This window comes from Choloepus didactylus, chromosome X (assembly GCF_015220235.1).
Source record: "Choloepus didactylus isolate mChoDid1 chromosome X, mChoDid1.pri, whole genome shotgun sequence".
Taxonomy (NCBI): domain Eukaryota; kingdom Metazoa; phylum Chordata; class Mammalia; order Pilosa; family Megalonychidae; genus Choloepus; species Choloepus didactylus.
Window position 1 is genome coordinate 192,494,645 of NC_051334.1, and position 23,651 is coordinate 192,518,295.

The window sequence follows — 23,651 nt, forward strand, 5'->3', positions numbered from 1 at the left end:
GGATTAAATTTGAAAACATGTTTTTCTGGGATACATACAGCTTCAAACCACCACAATGCTCTAAAAGAAAATTAACTCTTTCACTGTCTCTCAAATAACTAACCCCAGAGCATTCCAACTCTCTTGGACTTCATAAAATAAAGTCCTTGCTAGTCCACTGTAGTGACTAGGCCTATCAGTTTGCCCTGTCTATCCAGAATCCCTTATCTAGATAGTGCTGAGGGAGCCCATCCTCCTGGCCACTGTCACTTGGAATAGAGGTGGATACCTGAAATGAGTTGGCAGATCAGATTGCCTCTTTGTATTAATGGAACTGAGATACAGAGAGAATGAATGGTGGAGCCCTCAAGTGAATATCCAATTCCTGGTGTGCACCATCACCAAGCACAACCCTAGGATAACAGGACAATAAGAGGGAATTTGACTCACCTTCAGAAGCTTTCCAGTAGGATACGCCAACAGCATGAAGACTGACAGGATGAGAAGCCATGTTCTTAAGTGTAATGACCACTGTGTCATAAACCTCAGCCCGGATGGTGGGACCCAGTAGACCTGAAAGAATGAGATGTCCCCCAAAGGTCACTTTCAGTATGGCACTCCAGAAAACCTGTTATTATGCAAGTGAGAGTCTCAAAGTCCAGTGGAGAAGCATGTCCCTCAGATTATTGATAAAAAGTAGCATATGCTTGCTGCCAGCACCGGCTCTGCCTCATGGTTGTTCTGAGGAAATATTTCTGGCAATTCATTCAATATATATTTGTCCCTACTATCTTCTAGGAACCATGCTAGACAGTGGAGATTCAGTGGTTAATAGACAGCTCATGGAGGTCATATTCTAGAGACATTAAGGAAGTAAATAAATAAACAAGAAATTTCAGGTCGTTATCAATGCTAGAAAATCATAAGGCAAGAAGTAGGGGATACTTCAAATATAGCGATCAGAAAGGACCTCTCTGGGAGGTGGCATTTGAGCAGAGATCTGACTAATGAAAAAGAAGCAAGACTTGAAAAAGTTCTAGTAGAAGGGCTTTCAAAGCAGAAAAAAGCAATGCAAAAGTTCTGAGGCAGACTGTTGAATAACATGTGGCTGAAGCAAAGTGAATGAGCAGAAGAGAAAGAGAAGGTAGGCAGGGAGCATAACACATGGGACCTTGTAGGCCACAGGAGTTTGGATGAATTTGGATTTTATAAGAAGTAAGATTTATTTCAGACTTGTTTTAGGGGCAAAGCCAACAGGAATTGCTGATGAATTTAATGTTGGAAATAGGAAAAAAAGGAGGAGTCAAATATGAACTGTAATTTTGGCTTATGCAACTGGTAGATAGTCAAGCCATTTATGACACAGAAACTCAAGGGGAAAATCAAGAGTTCTGTCCTCTTGACATACTAAAGATAAGATGCCTATAAACAGTTTATCGAATTAACTGGAATCGGTGGGATGAAAACATGAAATACCTTTAATTTTCTTAGACCACTATTTTTTTTTAATTGTGTTGATCACTTCTATCTCTCCTCTCAGTTTCTGCTTCTGGAAGTATAACCCACATATACCTTTTCTTATGGGGTCACTTAGCCCTGGCAGGAAGACCTCTCAGGCAGTGTTTTCTTTAAGACAAGTCCAGTCCTGTTACCTTCCTTGCCTCACACCCAACAGTGGAGGTATCAAATAAGCATTTGGAGTTCAGGAGAGAGATCTAGACTGAAGACATATATTTGGAAATTATCAGCATTAGATGACATTTCAAAGCTATGAGAATAGATAAGATCATCTAGGAACTGAAGGTAGAGAGAAAAGAAAAGGGACCTAGGACCAAGTCCTGGAACATTTAGAAGACCAGCAGAGGAGGGGGATCCAGAAAAAAGATGAAGAAAGTTCAGCCAACATAAAGGAATGAATGCATAGCTTTTAAATAAGAAGTTTCCTCTCATTTTCCCCAAGAGATGATAGTAAGGGAAGGCTGGCCAAAAGAACACTGTCCTTGGCAACTGTCCTGTTTAACTGCAACCCCAAGATTGGGGAATCTTTGCTAAGAAATAAGATATCCAATTTCACAATTAACATTCAATACAGTTTTCATTACCCATCCAGGGTGGTTTGGGCTTGGCGATTTTGAAAAGGTGATCCGTGAATTCTACAAACACTGTCTTTTTGTACATGACTGAAGTGTTGAATGGAGAAGATCTTGGCACTCTAGGAAGAAATCTGTGGAAAAAAAGGAAAAGGTCATTTGTTTTGGTTGATCCTTCTTTTAACCCACTTTGAAAACAGATGGAAGTAATGCTTTCATCCCACTCTCCTTGATTGTCAAGGAAAATTGAAAGTTGCATATGAATCACTAACATCCCTTAAACTAAAACACTGTTTTCACAAGTTAACTGATAGGATAGATGCCATATAATAAAATAAACCATAAAATCAATACTGTAACAGTCAAAAAATCTTTCGCCAAAGCATAGATAACTACAGCATCCTTCAATTTAATCTCTAAAAATGACTGCAACTTTCATTGAAGCAACTTGTATTCAAATTTTGTCAGTATGCAACTAAAATTATACTTCTTTTCTTAGGGATAGCAGGAATACCACAGAGAAAATTACCTTCCACTGAGGACTTATGTATATTGAGACCTCCATTAATGCTCATTCTCATCTCCTCAGATAATCCCAATTACCCATTTATTTGTGGATTGGGGATTGAATCAGAAAATATATAAATGTTCTCAAAATGTTATTCTTTGCCTCAGTTATGAAAACCCTTTTAGGTGAAGGCTGGTTCCCACTCTTACTCACTCCCTATGTGACAAAGTCAGGAGTTTAGGAATCCAGGTCTGCTGACTCCTAGGCCAGAGTTCCTATCTTTATACTAAGCTTTTTCTCTCTCTATCCTGTGCTAACTCTGGACCTTTGCTTTCCTCATCTGTAAAATGAAGATAATAAAGCCTAGAGAGTTCATGAGAGTCATTAAAGCTGAAGCGTGTTTTAATGCGTGAGCATCTGTATAAACGTGAAGGAATGTTATACTTGTGGGAATTAATGCACAACATGTTGGTAAGGCTGAATCTGTAAAACGACATAAGAAAAAGTTGTTATTTTTAATCAGTTAATTATCTGGGTGCTGCATCTACTTGGTAACGCATCTCAAGATCGAACAGTTGTGTGGGTCTGTGTATAACTTTAAACTGAATTTGGTTTTAGTGACAATCAAAGAAATCAGGAGTTGGGGATGGAGGACATATTTTCCTTTTTCTTTCCCTCTCTGGAATGGGAATCAAGAGAAATATGAAAGCAATGGGATACCTGGGCTTGTTATTCTCAGTCAACCACAACGTGGCCTTGGGACTGAACTAGCCCAGGATTTCAATGGGACTGGTAGACCCCATTCCCGAGGCCGGGTAGGGAGGAGCTGGGCCAAAAAGAAGATGCCTCTCATGCACAGAAAGCCAAAAGGGAGGGCTCCCCACCTGTGGAGATTCTGTTGTAGAAACCAGAAAGAAGGGAAGGGGGTTTCTGACTTGCCTCATCTGAGGAGGTAGATTATCTGGGGATCTAGTACCCCCAGAATTATCTATAAACATAAGGAACACATGACCTGAATTCCAGAGCATTGGAAGGAAACAATGTGACCTGTTGTGTGTTAAGAGCTGGAGCCATGTAAGAGGGGACTCCATAGTGAAAGGGGGAATCAATCATTCTGACTTCATTGAGTAAAACGGTGGGAGGGGGAGGGCAGAGTAGATGGACAGACTGCTTGGAATGTGAGAAATGATGGAAGCTTAAGCTAGGGTGATGGTGTAGTGGTATAACTGGAGCAAAAAGGCTGCACTGAAGACATGTCTAAAGGTAAAAAACATGTTGGACTATAAAGGAGAGTTGAAGGAGAGGGCATCAAGGATGAGATAAGGGATAAAGGAAGAGGAAGAGTATATGGGGTAAAAGTGGGCAATATACTTGTGAGTTGTTTGTGTATTGGTGGAGAATCAGTCAGGATCCAGCAGGAGATAGATGACTCCTGAGCTGGCAGTGGGAAGAGGGTTTAATGAAGGGGCTATTTACAGAGGTGTGGGAAGGGCTAAGGGACAATTGTGGGAGTGAAAGGCAGTGCTATAATTACAATGACATGACAGGTATAAACAAGGACTCTTTGGGGCACATCTTTGGAGTTGAAGATGTCAAGGAACAGAAAGGCCTGGATGTCTGATGAGATAGCCACTGGGACCCTGACATCACTGAGAATGTGATCCAGGAAGGAGGGAGGGGGATGACTGTGAGATCTGGAGGTGATAGCAACCAGTGCCTGAAGAAGATGAAGCAATAATCTGAGAGCAGAAGTGGGGACCAAGAAGGATTAGATTATAGGGGAGAGCCAGGACTGAGTGAGGGCAGGACAAGGAGCAAACACTCAGAAAAGAGATTGTGGGTGGAAGGGGAAGAGTTTGCTGGTTACGGATTGAAGTTCTAGAGTTCATAAGATGAAAGAATCAGGAGGTGGAGAACAAGGGGAAAGCTGCATCAAGGCCATAGACAAATCAAAGAGTAGCTTAGGGATGATGTTGAGGTAGATGACAGAATGCTTGGGTACCTCACATTATCAACATCAAATGATAGAAATGGGGGGAAGATAAGTTGAATATGAAGTACCTATGGTGTGTCTAGGTAAAGAAGCCTTGTAGGCCTCTTATATATATATGGGTTAGAAAGCCCAGAGAAAGATATACACTGGAGAGCTTTGACAAGGGACAGAGAAGGGAAGCACAGAGTTTTTTTAGCATGAGTCATTGAGTTTCCAAAAGACACAATGCTTGGACATGGATCAATAAGCAATGGCATATACTATGAGGAATCTTGCTTGGGAGTTAACAGAGAAGGGATCCAGGTGGAGCCACATGATGTCAAGTCCAGGCCTGGGTTACATGTTGGACTGAGGACAGAAGAGAGCATCAAAACTCCTTACCCTCTCAGCGGGAAATTTCTACCAAATGAGCTTTAAGAATACAGGTGCTAGGCTCAGGGTGACAGACACAGATGGAAAACCAGGCTGGCAACTTTGAGAAATCTTGTTCTCTCTTTTCCCTTTACACTCTCTCCAGGTCAATGTTTAGAAGATGTTCTGGCTTCTGAAAACACAGATCTGGCCTGAGAAATGCTACCCTAGAAGAAGACTGGTACCCTGATGGTAAATGGTTGCAGTGGCTGCATTTGGTTCTGGAAGGTCGCTTGTGTGCTCCAAATCTGATAGATGTGGGTGGATGCTGTTTGCCTCTCATGTGTCCCTCAGGGACTTTTGAAAAGTGGGAGACACGAGAGATGGAGTGTCGCACAAACAGTGGATGTGGTGACAGGGCCACACTTGATATGGGAGGACCTAGTCTGTGCTGCAACCACTGAAGAAGCAGCCTCAAATGCCAGCTGGTAAGATGCCCTTGCCCTTTGTTGCCAATGATAACAAAAAGGATAAAGTGGGAGGAAGGAAAGTTAGTATGCTGGAGTAAAAGCCACTAGTGCCTGTGATTACCAGGGTGTGAAATGAATAAGAAGGGGTCTGGGCAAATATTGCTCACTTATTTCTTTATCAGTCCTATGCTGAAATGACAAAAAAATCTTCATGTTCCTTTCACACGAGAGAATCAGCCATTCCCATAGGAAGTTTTACTTTTCCTTATGAAGGCTTTAGTGGGAGTGCTAATGTAGAGAAGGAAGTTGCAATCTAAAAATGGCTAATTTGGTACATTGGTGATGTAATTTTTTAAAACTTATAAAGCAGATAATACTTTCTTTTAAGGGTGCTTAAAAAGTTATAAAATCACCCAAGCACAAAGTTTTCAGTATTTCAACAATTTTGTTTGAAAACATTCCCTGTTACCTGATTTGCTTTCACACAATTCACTGACAGCTACAAATGTGTGGAAACATTGTTACATGAGCTTAGCAGGCATGATTGGCAGAAAACTAGTTATAAATACTGAAAACAAGAGCATCTGAGAGATGCACCAAGGTGCTTTACAATAAAAGGCTACATGCAAAGCTGCAATACCTCCTTCATGAGCCTCATGATTAACCTCCACCCCACCAAAACCACAGAAATGCTGTGGTGAATGTTCAGTAAGTCCCTGGATTCGTACACATAAGAGCTCTGACAAGAGATTTGGGGCAGAGACGTATGTTTGAGCTATGTTAGTGAAAAATAAAGATGCATCAGATTGCAGAAAGAGCAAACCCTGCTTCATACTGCTATGGGAATCATGCCAAACACAGAATGCAAACAATGGGTGAAAGTCGAGGGACAGACAAATACATCAAACACCTGCTCACAAAGGGATGCTCTATTTACAGTACTGAAGTCGAAGCATAAAGGATTGTATGAGAAAAAAGGAGATATTTCCTCTTAAGAAAGGTAAAATCCAGAAGGGATCTATGAAATTGTGAGCCTGCACCTAGCAGTTTAGGATCAATCACATAAAGTAAAATCCGTTGAAAACATGAGGAGAAACTGACCAATATACAGTCACAGAGAAAGACCTCAACACACCCTTCGTGGGATATGGCATCAGATTTGCTGAAATTTTCATTGTTTTGAGCAGACCTCTCTCAACGAGACTCCCTGAATGGGAGCAGAAAGCCACTGGCTGGTCTAACTCTCATCTCTCTCTGCTCTCTCCCCTCTCACATTAACCCTACATTTCACTTCATTCCAGGATTTCTAGGTCACTGGAGAAAGCATATTCTAGGAGTGGTTCTGTCAATTAAAGGCCGTGACAAATTACTTTCTGTACTGCCTAAGGACCAAGGGGCAGAGTACTGATAAGGAAATTTTCCAATAAGATTTATGGTGGAATGAATGGAGATTCGTATAGACCAGAGGGCACAAGCAGGTTGCCTGAGCAGCTTTCCAGACCCCCATCTTGTTCACTAATGTTGCAATGCCATGTGTACCTCAGATCACACCCATGGCCATATGGGAGATCCCTGCTGACCAGCTGCTGGAAAAGAAAACACCTAAGCTTGACTTACAGAGGGGTCAGCTTGATATGCTTGATATGTGGGTGCAAGCCAAAAGATGACTGCTGTTGTCCTACAGCCCAATTCAGGCAACTCTGAGAAACAGTGGTGAAGGAAAATCCCTCCAATGGGCCAAACTTTGGTCAATGCTGCTGGTTGTCCATTTTGTGTAGAAAGAGAAGTGACCCAAGTTTCAAATATAAACAGAGTAATAAACAGCAGTGAATGCCTTGACTGTCTGGTCAGGGGCATAGAAGGAAAAAGACTAGAAGATCAAGGACAAAGATGCCTGGTTTGGGGACACATGATTGAGTGACTGTATGGAAGTGAGTACAATATAAGAGGCATAGAAGTAGGTAGATATATAGGAGTGAGCACAAAACAGAAAGATCTTCATGCCCACCAGAGAGTATCCATCAAAGAAGACGTACTAAACAACAAAGTAGGCAAAATTACTCTGGCAATTGACATCAGCCAGCCTCTGACATTGACCATCCCAGTGCTGGCAAGATGTGAACATGAGCAAAGTGGCTATGGTAGCAGGGAGGGAACTTTTGCATGGATCCAGAAAGGATGGGTTCCCACTGATTGAGACTGATATAGCTAGTATTGCCACTAAAAGTCTAACCTGCCAGCAACAAAGCCAATGCTGAGTTCCCACTATGATACCATTCCTCATGGAGACTATCCAGCTACTTAGTGACAAGTCAACTTCATTGCGTCCCTTCTATCCTATAAGGGACAGCATTTCATTCTGATAGGAATAGACACATTTTCCAGGTATTGCTTAGCCTTTCCTGCCTTCTGGGCCTCAGCCAGCACCACTGTCTGAGGACTTACAGGGGGGTTGATTTACTGATGTGGGATCCCATACAACATCATGTCAAACAAGTGGTGGGCACATGACCATGGCATCACTGGTTTTGTCATATACCAAACCACCCAGAAGCTGCTGGACTGAGAAAACATTGAAATGGCCCATTAAAGGCACCGCTAAAGCTCCAGCTTGTAGGTAAAGCAGCTCTGCTTACCACCCACTTGGGGAATCCGTGCTTCACTCCAAGCAACTCTGGACTCTGCAGGCTCTGCCAAAGGGGAACATTTTCATCATGGGATCCAAAAGTCCCTTTGAATTATAAACTACAACTGCTCTCTGGGTGCTTTAGGCTTCTTGTGTAAAGGGGCCAGCAAGCAAGAAAAAGAGTCACCAACCTGGCAGACATAATTGACACAGATCATTAGAAAGAGATAGGGAGGGCAGGGAGGATTATGTTCAACACCAGATGATGAAAACTGGTCAACTAAATCACCCCTGGTTTGTGAAGGGCAGGTTGAGGTCCCTCAGGGATGAGGGCTTGCATCACACCACCAGGTAAGCTAGTGAGACCAGCAGAGGTGGAGCTGAGTGTGAGGGAAATCCAGAATGGATAGTGAAGGAGAGGATGAGCATCAGTTGGAACCTAGTCCCACTGGAGTGGCCAGGCTGCAGAATGTCCCACCCACCTTCCTCTTTGCAGCTTCCCTCAGGAAGTAAAGATTCTTGGAATCTTGGGGAAGCTGCTACCTGAACACATATGAGGAAGTGGAGCTGAGCAGTGAAAGGGTTGGACTGGAATGGAGACAAGCTATCCAGGAAAGTACTTTGCCCCCCAACTGCTGGGAGGGCTGTGGGAAGACAGACTTCAACTTCTGCTGTCTTCAGGGAATGCCTCAGCAGGGAAGGCAAGGTGAGGTGGCAGTGCAGGTAGAACGCAGTGCCACATCGCTTACTTCCTGTAAGTGCTATTCACACACATAGGCTGTATAGCCTACAGTTGAGCAATGTTAATGACCCCGAAATAGAGGCCCTGATGGTTAGTTGCCCGGTATCAAATTGGACAAATAGTCACTTATCCTTTAACATTGGTCTTTCTAACAATTAATGAGATAATTACATTGAATACATTGTGTTTTATATTGTAGTATCCATCTAGCATTTGTCCTGAGGCATAAATAATAGTCTGAGTATAAAATTGGATAAATGGAATAAATGTTCCATGTGTTCTCTTTTTGTTGTTGTGTAGACAGTCACATATATTTACCAGGAGAAAGATGATAGAACTTTTTATTTCGCTGATACCATTTTATAGTCTAGATTATTTTGATACTGATTAACAGGACAAACTGACTCTACTCACATCCTGACAGCCTCTGCCAAGGTTTTGCAATAAACATCTGGGGAAATTCAGTTTTATATTATCTGTTCCTGCAGCTGCTTAGGTTCTTATAAGCAAGGGTCAGGGAATATAATAGGTTTTCTGATTGATTTTAGATAAAACGTGGAATAACAGTCCATGTCAAGGACATTGTTGCCAAATATATTTGGCAGGATTTATATATCAAATTCCAAGGGAAAATCACAAACAAAACCCTGACAAAAGTTAGGAAGGAGCAAAAACTATGAATCCTGGAACATTTTGTCACTTACTGTACAGATTATCCTGAAACTGATTCAGGCAAATAAATCGCGTGTTTCTGCTGTAATGGAAAATATTCACTCTAATAGAAAAGGCTGGGGAGTTGTATAGTGTCCCATGTAGGCTCATCTCAGTCTTGGGTTACACACTTGTAATAGGGAGTCCTACCCTGAACCATGACCCACTTGACTAAGGCCCTGATATTCTCTGTCTCAGAATCTTGTTTCTTTATCCTCTGTGTTTTATTCTTTCTTCAGAGGGAAAAAAAATTGTCTCTGTGTACTCTTGCTCCTCCGCTCCTCCAAGATCTTTGTGTTGGTTTGAATGTTATGTTCACCACAAAAACCAAATGCTTTTAATCCAATCTTGTGGTGTCAGACCTATTGTGGGTGGGACTTTTTGATTAGGTGGTTTCCATGGAGATGTGACCCACCCAAGTCAAGGTGGGTCTTAATTAGTTTACTGGAGTCCTTAAGAGAGATCAGGGAGAGAGCTCAGAGCCACACAGGCCCAGATGCTTGGAGATGCAGACAGAAAGATGCTTGGAGATGCTAAGCTAAGAGATGAAGCCCAGAGTTTGCCCTGGAGAAGCTGAGAGAGACATTTTTGGAGACAAGCTAAGATATGTAATCCAGAGTTTGCCCCCAGGAAAAGCAAGGAGGACCCACAGGAGCTGAGAGAAGCTAAGAGAGATGCTTAGACAGAAAATTCCCAGGAGAACCAAACAGAGAGCTGAGAGAAGATAAGACAAGCCCAAAGACATTTTGGAGAAGCTAAACTCAGGAGAGAGGGTTCAGCAGAGCCAGCCACATGCCTTTCCATGTGACAGAGGAACCCCAGATGCCATTGGCCTATCTTCAGAGAAGAGATCTACCTCTTGGTGCCTTAATTGGGACATTTTAATGACCTTAGAACTGTAAATTTTTGAACTAATAAATCCCCATTGTAAAAGCCAATTCATTTCTGGTATACTGCAGTTTGGCAGCTATATCAAACCAGATCATTGCCCTTTTTTGTATTGAGTTGCTTTTCTGTAGTGTACCATTTGGATTCCCTTCTATCCTTTTCTTTATAATTTTTAGTTATTTTCTTGGTGGTTACCTTTGTAATTGCAATTAACACCTTAAACTAATAACAACCTAGTTCGACCAGTACCAATCTAGTTTCAGTATTATATAAACTCTCTACTCCTATATATATATATCTCAATCCCTACCCCTTTATAATGTTATTGGTTTAGATTATATTTTTATACATTGTATGTCCATCAACATAGATCTAGGATGTTATTTTACACATTTGCCTGGTAAATCATATGGGGGGAGGGTGACAAACCAAAAGTACAACACAGGAATTTATATTTATCTATGTAGTTACCTTTACTAATGTTCTTTATTTCTCTTATGTCTTTGAGCTACTGTCTAGTGTCTTTTTAATTCAATCAGGACTCCCCTTAGCATTTCTTATAGGGCAGGTCTTCTGGTAATGAACTCTGGTAATGAAGAGCTTCTATTTATCTGTAAATGTCTCAATTTCTCCTTCATTTTTGAAAGACAATTTGGCTGGATATAGAATTCTTAGTTGACAGGTTTATTTTCTCTAAGGACTTTAAATATGCCAACCTATTGTCTTTTGCCCTTTATGCTTTTTTAATGAAAAATCCACTGTTAATCTTATTTGGGATCCCTTGTATGTGACAAGTTGCTTCTCTCTTGCTGCTTTCAAAATTCTCTTTGTCATTGGATTTTGACAATTTTGCTATAATATGTCTTGGTATATGTGGTGATTTGGAGCTATGTATCCCAGAAGAACATGTTCTTAGACTTGGACTATTCCTGTGGGTGTGAACACTTGTAAATGTGATCTTGTGATAAGATTCCTTCAGTTAAGGTATGGCACAACTGAGTTGGGATGGATCTTTTCTTTTCTTTTGCTCCTTTTTTTAAAATGCAATTTTATTGAGAGGTATTCACACACATATAATCCATCCAAAGTATACAATCAATTGCTCACAATATCATCATATAGTTGTGCATTCATCACCACAACCAATCTTAGAACATTTTCATTATTCCAAAATGAATAAAAAAATAAAATAAAAAAGAATGCCCCAAACATGGGATGGGTCTACTGAAGGCTTTATAGGGAAGGTCACATACAGAGAGAAGGCCAGAGGGAGCAGCCAGAAGCTGAATGTCAGTGGAACCCAGAAGAGAAGGAAGAAGCCAAGAGAGGCCACCATGTACATTGCCATGTGACAGAAAAGCCAAAGAACCACAATTGCCAGCAGCCAGCTGCAGAAGGTCATAGTTCTGTGGGAGAAAGCATCGCTTTGCTGATGCCCTGATTTTGGACTTCTAGTTTCAAACCCATGAGCCAATAAATTCCCATTGTTTAAGTCAAACCATTGCATGGTATTTGCTTTAACAATGAGGAAACTAAAACAGTTTTTGGTACCATGAGAGAGGAGTGCTACTACTGCAAATACCAAAAAATGTGGAAATGGCTTTGTAATTGGGTAATGGGTAGAGGCTGCAAGAATTGTGTGGAACTTGATAGAAAGAGCCTAGATTTGAAGAGACTGTTGGTAGAAATATTGAGGCCTTAGAAGGGAATGATGAATGTGTTACTGGAAACTGGAGGAAATGTGATCCTAGTTTTAAAGTGGCAGAGGACTGGCAAAATTGAGTTCTGATGTTGGATGGACGGCAAAACTTGAAAGTAATGAACTTGGATATTTAGCTGAGGAGATTTCCAACTTAAATTTGGAATGTGTAGCCTGGTTTCTCCTTGCAACTTATAGTAAAATGAGACAGGAAAGGGATAAGCTGAGAACTGAACTCTTGGGCACAGAGAAAACAGAAATCGATCATTTGGAAAATTCTGAACTTATCCAGATGGTGTTCTCTGAGACTATGGCCAGAAGCAGCTCTATCAAGGACTTCCCTGAGCTTCTGTAAAGTGAGTCCCTGGAGAATAGGGCTCCATATGGAGGTTTAACTGAACATGGAAATAGTCAGTCATTTCAGTGTGAGTCAGGATTGGAAATGCAGTTATGCAGGAAGGTTCTGTGGAAAGTTATATTGTCTGATGGTTTGGACCCCTGTGAACTGTATGCAAAGCTGACAAGGCTTTTGCAAAATTTGTATGAGCAAAACCACTGCAAGCCTGGACTGAAAGGGTCAGAGAAGGGATGAATTGAAGGAAGAATGGCTTCAAGGATAGCAACATGGAAGCTGAGGTCTGAACCAAAGATATCTCCTCAGGCCAAGAGAGTGGACCCACCTATGTGTGTAGAAAAGGTGAGTCTGCCCCTTCACTTGGAAGGGGCAGGTCATTGTCCCACTTCTTGGAGGGGGCAGGCTTTCTGCCCCATTGTTCAGGGAGAGTCCTAACACATCAATGCTTGAAGATGGCTGGGCCTGTGTCCTGGTATTTGCAGAGAGCCTGGCTTCCACCCCAATGCTCAGAGAGGGTGGGTTCCACACCCCAGTGTTTGTGGAAAGCATGGCCACTGCACAAATGCTTAGAAGGGGTGGGGCTGCCTCTCTATCAGGCACAGTGGACAAAACATCAATCCATAGATGACTTTCAGATCTTGAAATCTAATGGAGTTTGCCCTGCTGGGTTTTAGAATTGTTTGGGATTAGTGACCCTGTTTTCTTCCAATTTCTCCCTTCTAGAATGGGAACGTCTATCCTATGCCTGTCCCTCCATTGTATATTGGAGGCAGACAACTTGTTTTCTAAATTTCACAGGTTCACAGAGAGGAATTGTACCCCATAACCAATTTTGATAAGACTTGTATGTATCATTGTCACTAAAATGACTTAAGGCTTTTGGGATGCTGTGATGAATGAATGTATTTTGCATGTGGAAAGAACATGTGTTTTGGGGGTCCAGAGGGCAGAATGTGGTGGTTTGGAGCTATGTACCCCAGAAAACATGTTCTTAGACTTGGTCCATTCCTGTGGGTGTGAACTCTTTCAAATGGGACCTTTTGATGAGGTTACTTCAGTTAAAGTGTGGCCCAGCTGAGTCAGGATGATCTTAATCCTATTACTGAAGGCCTTATAGGGAGGTCACACAGAGAAAGCCAGGAGCAGCCAGAAGCTGAATGTCAACAGTACCCAGGAGAGAAAGGAGAACCAGGAGAGGCTTAACATATCTTAGCAAGGCATGTGCAATATCTATATGCTGAAAACTGCAAAATGTTGCTAAGAGAAATTAAAGAAGACCTAAGTAAATAGATATTCATTTCATTTATAGGAAGACTCAATGTTAAATGACATTTCTTCCTAAATAGATGTAGAATTTCAATGAAATTCCTATTAAAACTTCAGAAGATTTTTCTTTTGTTAGATTGCACAACCTGACCTTAATATATATAAATCAGAAAGCAAAGGACCTAGAATAGCCAAAACAATTTATAAACAAACAAAAACAAAAGCAAAATTGCACGACTTTACATTACCAGATTTCAAAACTTACTATAAAGCTACAATAAACAAAGCAGTGTAGTTTTGGAATAAGGATAGACATATGGATCAATGGAATAAAAGAGTCCAGTTATAAACCCACAGTTTTTTGGTCACTTGGTTTTTGAAAAGGTACCAAGGTAATTCAATGAGAAAAGGATAGCATATTCAAACAAATGGTGCTGTAAACATTGGATATGCACATGAAAAAAAAACATGAACTTAGAACCTTACATTCCACCAAATAGAAAAATTAAATCAAAATGGAACATAGACTTAAATATAACAGCTAAACTCCTGAAACTTCTAGAAGAATACATAAGAAAATCTTTGTGATCTTGGGTTAGGCAAAGAGCTCTTGAACACATGAAACTAACCATCACACAAAGTAACAGCAAAACATGAAATATTGTCCAGGATGTGGGGCAACTGGCACCCTATGCATTGCTGGTGGGAGTATAAAATGGTATAGCCATCCTGGAAATTAGTCTGGCAGTTACTCACAAAGTTAAACATGCACTTACCATATGATCTGGCAATTCCACTCCTAGGTATTTAACTAAGATAAATGAAAACATATGCTCACTATGCCGGTTTGGATGTATTATGTCCCCGCAAAAGCCCTATTGTTTAATGTAATCTTGTGGGGGCAGACATATTAGTGTTCACTACATTGGAATCTTTTGATTGAGTGTTTCCATGGAGGTGTGACTCAATCAACGGTGGGTGAAATGCTTGAATAAATTATTTGCATGGAGATACGGACCCACCCATTCAAGGGTGGGTCTTGATTTAATCACTGGCATCCTATAAAATAGTTCTCAAACAGAAGGAGCTCAGAGCAGCTGAGAGGGACATTTTGGAGAGAAGCTAAGAGCTGACACTGACATTTAGAGACACTTGGAGATGCAGACAGAAGGACATTTAGCTATGAGATGAAGTCCAGAGTTTGTCCTGGGATATGCTAAGACAGGACCCACAGGCACTTAGAGAGAAACATCTTGGGAGAAAGAACCAAGAATGCACAGGAGCTGAGAGAGGAGCTAGAACACTACCCGGGATCAGCAGACACCAGCCATGTGCCTTCCCAGCTAACAGAGGTTTTCCAGATGCCATTGGCCTTCCTTCAGTGAAGGTATACTTGTGTTCATGCCTTCATTTGGACATTTTCATGGCCTTCAGACTGTAACTTTGTAACCAAATAAACCGCCTTGATAAAAGCCAATCCATTTCTGCTGTTTTGCATAATGGCAGCATTAGCAAACTGGAACATCCACCAAAAAACTTGTACAGAATATTCAACAGGTTTATTCATATTAGTAAAAAACTGGAAACAATTCAACGGTCCATGAGCAGGTGAAAGGATATACAGATTGTGATGCATTCCCATAATGGAACACTAATCAGCAATAAAAAGAACTGAACTGCTTCATGCAACAACCTGGATGAATTTCCAAATCATTATACTGAAGAAGCATACTATATGCTTTCATTTATATAAAATTCTAGAAGAGCAAAACCTAATATATAATTTGAGAAAGCAGATAGCTGGTTGCTTGGGGCCAGGTCAGGGTGGAGTGACTCACTGAAAACTTGCAGGACAGAATGTTTTTGGTTGATGTAAATATTCTATATGTTGATTATGGTGGTGGTAATGCAGATGTACGCATTTGTCAAAACTCATCAACTTGTACACTTAAAATGGGTGTACTTCATTGGACATAAATTATACCTGTCATAGGCAAAATTTTGGCCCCCATCATCTTTGCCCCTTGGTGTTATGCCTGTGTGTTATCTTACATGGCAAAAGAAAATTTGCAGATGGAATTAATGCTGCCAGTAAGCTGACCTTGAGATAGGAGATCTTCCTGGGTTATCCAGTGGGCCCAATGTAATCACAAGTGTCCTTAAAAGCTAGAGGGAGACAGAACAGAGGTTGGAAAGATGGGCAGAAGTTGAAGTTAGAGAGATTCCAAGGGTGAGAGGTACTTGATGTACTGTTGTCAACTTGAAGATGGGCGGGGCCACGCAGAATGTGAGAAAAGGAACTGAATCCTGCCAACATCCCAAATGAGCCTGGAAGTGGATTCTTCCCCCAGAGCCTCCAGTAAGGAACACAGACTCCTGACAGCTTGATTTTGGTCTTGTATGACCCTAAGTAGAGGACTCAGCCCAGCCATGCTGTGCCCAGACCTCTGATCCACATAAATGTGAGATAATAAGTGGGCTTAGTTTTTTTTTTTAATGCAATTTTATTGAGATATATTCACACACCATATAATCCATCCAAAGTATACAATCAGTGGCTCACAGTATCATTGTATAGTTGTGCATTCATCACCACAATCAATTTTAGAAATTTTCATTACTCCAAAATAAATAAATAAATAAATAAATAAATAAATAAACATAAAAATAAAAAAAGAACACCCAACACATCCCATCCCCCGTCCCCCCTATTAATCATTTACTTTTTGTCCCCATTTTTCTACTCATCTGTCCATACACTGGATAAAGGGAATGTCAGTCACAAGGTTTTCACAATCACACTGTCACACCATATAAGCTATATAGTTATATGATCATCTTCAAGAATCAAGGCAACTGGATTGCAGTTCAACAGTTTCAGGTATTTCCTTCTAGCTATTCCAATACACTAAAAACTAAAAAGGGATATCTATATAATGCATAAGAATAACCTCCAGAATGACCTCTCAACTCCATTTGAGATCTCTCAGCCACTGAAACTCTATTTTGTTTCATTTCTCTCCCCACTTTTGGTCCAAGAAGGCTTTCTCAATCCCATGATGCTGGGTCCAGGCTCATCCCCATGAGACATGTCCGACATTGCCAGAGAGATTTACACCCCTGGGAGTCATGTCCCATGTAGGGGGGAGGGCAGTGAGTTTACCTGCAGAGTTGGCTTAGAGAGAGAGGCCACATCTGAGCAACAAAAGAGGTTCTCTGGGGGAGACTCTTAGGCACAATTATAAGTAGGCTCAGCCTCTCCTTTGCAGGAATAAGTTTCATAAGGGCAGACTGCAAGATCAAGGGCTTGATTTATTAAATTGGGAGTCCCCAATGCTTGCAAGAATATCAGGAATTCCTGAGGTGGGGAAGTTTAATAGTTCCACAATTTTCCCCAGCCCTTCAAGGAGTCTTCGTAAATACTTTTTCATTTTTTCCTCAAAATACTGTGGGATGTATCAGGGTGTTACATTAACCTATACAGAATAAAAGATCTCATTCCCTATTCTAGGTTTCATGTAATTGTGTTGTTTAAATAAACTGACCATAAAGGTTAAATTAGATAGCATGCTACAGAGAATTTAAATTTTGGACAAAAAATAAACATCTCTTCCTTTGGTCTCACACAGAAGTTGAGGTTTTAAAATACAGACCATATCATCCTTTACCCTGTATTCTGATTTACCTTAATCCTAACAGGTCCATTTCATTCATATCTCTAACTGTGGTCTGATGTCCTTATTCAGCTTCTTTAACAATTGCTGTACGGAGTAATGCTGACTTTGCATATAATTTTTTATTTCCTGAGTGGGCTTAGCTTTAAACCACCAGGTTTGTGGTAGTTTGCAATGGCAGTAATAAAAAACTAATCAAACACCTCAAAATGTATTCAAATATTTAAAAAATAACTTGAAAAGCAAAAATGCAATTAAGATGCATACTCCTAGATAATCCTTAGATCAAAGATGAAATGAAAAAGAATATTTATTATATCCTGAAAACCATGAAAAGAAAACCCTGCATACAAAAATCTATGGGATATGGCAAAGGTGTTCTCAGAGAAAAATGTATACCTCTAAATGCCTTCATTATTAAAAGCAAATGGCAAAAAAAGAGAAAATAACACTAACTTTCCTAAGAAACTAGAAAAAATACTGCAAGATAAACCAAAAGAAATTAGGAGCAGATAATTGATAAAGAGAAAATCTAAAAATAAATTTAGTATTAAAAATAAAAAAATAAATCCATGGAACTGCACTATCCACACAGTGAACCCTAAGTTAAACCATGGACTATAGTTAATAGTACAATTATAAAAATGTGCTTTCATCAATTGTAGCAAATGTACCACACCAATGCAAGGTGTAATAACAGGGTGGTGTATGGGAATCCTGTATTTTATGCCTGATTGTTCTGTAAACCCACAGCTTCCTTAATAAAGAAAAAATAAATACAATAACTAGGAAGAACAGATAAACCCAAAAGCACATTCTTTGAAAAGACCAACAATAACAAAGTAATAGACAAATCCCTGGCAAGCCTGATTATGGAAAAAAGATAAATAGCAAACATAGAGGAGCTTAGGAATGAGAAATGGGACATAACTACACATAATGTGGCGTAAAAGAATCATGAGAGAGTGCTATACACAACAATACAGCAGCAAAGTTGGAAAAATAAATTATTTCCTAGAAAGTATAAAATTATTAAAACTGAACCCAAAAGAAGTTGAAAATTTGAATTGACTAATTAATCATAGAAGAGCCTGAAAAAGGGATTGGAGATATTGCAAATGTTATTTAGGGCCAAATGAATTCATAAATGAGTTTTATATGACTTTTAAAGAAAAGATAATTATAATGCTATTTAAGCTATTCTAGGCCATAGAAAAAATGGAGTGTTCATCAATTAATTTTATAAAGCCAACAAAGCTTTATTTATTAAAACCTAATAATAATAGTAAATATAAAGATATAGATCAAACCCACATAATAAAGGTACACAGTTTCTAAAGAAATATTATCACACAGAACCCAGCAATATTCAAATTATATGAATAGTAGATTGTACTCCAAGAATGTAAGGATAGTCAGTCAGTAAATCTACCAAAAAAATCTATTTATCTAGAAACATATTAAAGAAGAAAATTCAGATGATACTACATGCTAAAAAGTCATTTCTAACAAAAAATTCTATGGTAAATGGGAATAGAAGTAACAAAAACCATTCACCAAATAAAAATATCAAATATTATTCTAAATAGTGAAATATTAAAACTATTTCAAATAAAATCATGGAGTAGACAGGGATGCTCACTTTACCACTATTATTTAACATTTTCTTGTATTTTCTAATAAGTTCAATAAGATAAGAAACTCAAATAATTGGTTATAAACATTAGAAAAATGTAAAAATCAGTATCATTTTGCTAATGATTGATATGATTCAAAACCCATAGAGGCTCTAGTGTAAAACTACTAGAATTAATAAGGGAACTTGCTAAGGTAGCTTAGATTCAAGATGAATATACAGAAATCAATAGCTTTTCTCTATTTTGGTATAAGCACCTAAAAATGGAAATAGAAGAAAATTATTTTATTAATAATAGCAAGACACACATAAAATGCTTAGGGATAAATATAATAATGAAATTACTTAATTTCATTATATTAGTAAAATTAATATATAATATAATGAAATTTCAATTAGATTCACAATAGGGTTTGGCTTTTTTTAATTAGAAAAATATCTTAAAATTTTCATGTAGAAGAATAAAATGCCTAAGAATAGATGAGAAAGGTACAAAAACAATGGTGAGGACTGATTTCCCTTACCAGATTTAAGATATTATAGAGCCACTGTAATCAAATCAATATGATATTGGCTTAGCAAGAACAAAATAGATCAGTGAAACACCACAATGAATTCAGAGATAAATACTAATATATATGTGAATTCTATATGATAAATGTGTTGATTCAAATCAGTGACAAAAGATGTATTATTTAATAAATGGAATCATCACAATAGGCTATTGATCTTGATGGAAATAACACCAGACATCCCTATCTTACACCATCTATGAAAATAATTATCAAGTGAATTGAAGACATAGATGTAAAAAAGCAAAACAGTAAAAACCTTGCAAGAAAATCTGTGAGACTACACATACAACCTCGAGGTGGGGGAAATACTTTTAACCAACACTGGCAACCCTGAAAATATGAAAGAAAAGAAAGATATATTTGATTTTATGAAAATTAAAACATTTTTAGTAAAAGTTATTAACAAAGTCAAGAGACAAACAATGTATTTGGGGAGAAATTACAAAATACCTGACAAAAGGTTAATACTCATAATGTTAATTTTAAATCTCATAATTTAAAAAATCAAACATCCCAAAGAAAAATGGGCAGAGCATATGAAAAGTCATATCCAAAATAAATAAATAAATCCAAGCACCAACAAACATTTGAAAAGATGCTCAACCTCATTAGAAATAAAAGGAACGCAATTAAAGTAATGGTGTAATATCACTTTTCACCCACTGGATGGGCAAAAATTAAAAAGCAAGATAAAACTTATTGCTGATGTGAATGCAGGGAGAAGGGCATTCTCATAAATTGATGGTAGAAATGTGGGAAGAATTCTGGCCTTATGAAAAGCAATCTGGCAATAGCTGTTAAAATTAAAAAGGAAATATGCCCTTTGTTCTAGAAATACTGCTGAGAATCTGACTCATAGAAATAAAAGTTGACTTAGAGGGAGTTCATATCTTCTAGGTGTTGATGAGTGAGAAAAATGTGTATAATATCCCACTCTCATAAAACAAAAAATGACAAAGAAAACCTTTATTTGCACATATACATGTTTGTGTGTGTGTGTGTGCGTGCATGAATATATATGCTCATACTGGAGTTACCTGGACGGGAATGAGTGAGAAAGGGGCTGATTTTGGAGTAGGGTGGGGAACCAAGAGAAAGAAAAATAAGGCTAAAGTATGTATGACATGACCACATTTAATATTTACATTGTGTTATATATGCATTTTACTTAAATCTTTATAATACACATTTAAAGAAAACAAAACAAAATTTAAAATAAATGATTTTAGCATTCAACTCAATAAGTAAAAATAGAACAAAATGAACCAAAGGAAATTAGGAAAAAGGAATGAATGAAAGTAAAAGCAGAAATTGATGCAACAGAAAAATAAAAGGATTGATAAATAGAACCAAAAGATGGTTCTTGACAAGACCAATAAAATAGAGAAATCTCCTAGAAATATGATCTTAAAAAGAGTAAATGGGAGAGGGAGAGGGAGGGCAGGGAGAGAGAAAAGGAGAGAGAAAACACACAACATAAGGAATAGGACATAAGGAAAAGGGAGATGAAACTATGGACATGGAACAGTTATGTAAATCTATCTCAACACATCATCAAATCTAGTCATAACAGAATGCTTTCTAGGACAAAATGTATAATTAAAATTGAGTGAAGAAGGAGAAAAATCTGAAGAAACCAATAACCACAGAAAATAACATTGAAAAGATTATTTAATAATGTATCCCCTCAAAATGCATCAAACAAAAAAGATAAACTGGGCAATGATACACAAACACACACATGCACACAGAACCTTTTAAAGACCAAACTTGGGTTTACTATTGGTGAGATCTTATTGCCCTGCTTTTATAGAATGGCAGCATGTGACAAAGAACAGCATTGGACACAACAGAACAAAATATCAACGGGTCAGATCTGTGAAAATGATTGGCACTTAGCAACCACTTAACTTGTGCTAACAGCACAAGTGCCTACACATCTCAACTGGAAATGCTTTTTCTGGGTTTAACTAGCATCGCAGCCATCCTAAGATCTGATGTCTTAGCCTCACAATCCTGGACCCTGATCAGACTTGAGTTCTTTACCTTCTATCCATGTGCAGTTCACTCAGCAGGTCACTTTGCATATAGTCCCAAGACAGTTCCACGGCACCAAGGTAGTATCTTCTGGTGGTACTAAAGCTGAATCTCAAGAGGCAAAAAAAGAAGCAGGCAGAGACCTCTATTTGCATGGCTCTTATTGCTAGAAAATGTTCAACTGGGAAATAAAAAGTTTAATTCTTCTCTAAAATATCTTTGGCTCTTAAGAAAAGGTAAATTTTCTGTGATTTAGTGAAAAGTCCCAAAAATTATCCAGAGAACTTTAGTGAACTTCACTCTGGGCGGGACAGCAGCATCAGCATTAAGGCAGCAACAGATAGGATTGCTTCCTTTTTGGCGGGGGGGGGGCGGGGGGGGGGGGGGGGGGGGGGGGGGGGGGGGGGGGGGTAGCCACAGGAAGAACTGAAGTAGGAAAAAGGAGGCTGAGTTAAAGCTTAACCCTTTCACCTCTGAGAGCAGTAGGGGCATCAGAAGGCTGCTTTAACCAGAAACTTTAAAAGAAGTAAGAGAGGGAGGAAGAGGTCAAGGTGAAGGAGAGCTTTTATTTGTACAAATTTGCAATTTGTTTAATTCCTAGCCTACTCTAACCCTCTTCCTTTGTAGCAGCAGCAACATGAATTCTGGATGTTGTCGAATGCTCTGGAATCCACTTTCGCAAGCAAGAATAACCATTATCTTAATCATCTTCCTGCTTTTACCCTTGCCCTTCACACAGCTATCACTGAACGACTTTTTAAAACCATAAAATGGACATGTTATTCCTGTGTTCAAAACTGTCCAATGGTTTCTGACCTCACCCAAAGTAAAATCCTAGGTCGTCACCACTGTCTAGAGCATCCCACATGATCTGCAAATCTCTTTCCCCAACCTCTGTACTTTCATTTCCAAGTCTTTCACTCACTCCATTCTGGCTATACTGGTGTCCTTGCTCTTCCTTAAAATACCAATCACACTCTTGCCTCTAGACCTTAGCACTCACTCTAGCTATTTCCTCTACCTGAAACACTTTTCCCTCAGATCTCCACACATCTCAACTCCCATACCTCCTTCAATCTTGCTCAAAACTTGCCTTGTCAATGAACTAAAAAACTGTACCACCATATCAAAATTGTAAGCTCTCTATGCCCACTGGCATGACTGATACCCTTCCCTGCTTTATTTGTTTCCATAGCACTCATAACCACCTTGAATTTACGGTTTATTTATTTTGGACTATTGTTACCTGATCCTGTTTTCAGGCTGTTTAAATTTGGCCCAGGTATAAGATATATCAGCTAACATCAAAATGCAGCCACTCAAGCAGAGACCCTAAGCAATAAGCCCACCCCACTCAGATCAGTGCATGGAGTGAGGGCTTTTGCATGGTCTCAAAGCGTAGGAGCTAACAAGAAGAAACTTGATCAGGGTTTCTGCAAGAAATGTTATACTGTGAGTCCAGGGAATTTTATTATCTCCGTTCTGCCCTAATGAGTTTGGGAGCAAGTGGGGAGTCGTTACCCATCCTGGAATTAAGCAGAAAGAAGCCCCTTTGATAAACCTTTGCTGAGACCTCCTCTGTGCCAGACACCAGGATGCAGAGGTCATAGCTGGCACTTAGTATATGACAAGAACTGTTCTAAGTGCTTTCTAATGCAGCTCCTATTCTTGTCATCATTTCACAGGTGATGAAACTGAATCACAGAGCAGTTAGTCAACTTGCCTATGGCTACACAACTGTTAAGTGGTAACATACAAGCTCATGTAAAATGGCTCCAGAAATCATGCTCCCAGGTACTATGCTATGCTTCCACTCCTCAGTGAGGAATAAAAGTCCATTCCTGCCCTCTGGGAGTCACAGTCCAATGGGGGAGACAGAAAGGTAGACAGATAATTACAATACAGTTTGATAACTTCTATGCCAGGTGCACTACACACACTGTCTCATTTAATTCTTACAACACTGCAAAGTAGGTACAGATGAAGCAACTGAGGCAAAGAGAGGTTAAATAGCTTGCCTAAGGACACCCAACTACCCACTTTGTCCTACA

General features: G+C 39.3%; 1 protein-coding gene across 1 annotated transcript in view; it reads right to left on the minus strand.

Annotated features, from left to right (window-relative positions):
• The window catches only part of F8 (coagulation factor VIII), a 208,982-nt gene extending 187,154 nt beyond the window's left edge, over positions 1 to 21,828 (minus strand). The window contains exons 1-3 of the mRNA XM_037820964.1: positions 21,610 to 21,828; positions 2,082 to 2,203; positions 430 to 552 (exon numbers count right to left, since the gene is read on the minus strand). Of these exons, the coding sequence (XP_037676892.1) occupies positions 430 to 552; positions 2,082 to 2,203; positions 21,610 to 21,755 (391 nt within the window). The 5' untranslated portion in view covers positions 21,756 to 21,828. The remainder of the gene's footprint in view (positions 1 to 429; positions 553 to 2,081; positions 2,204 to 21,609) is intronic.
• Positions 21,829 to 23,651: the final 1,823 nt, after the last annotated feature.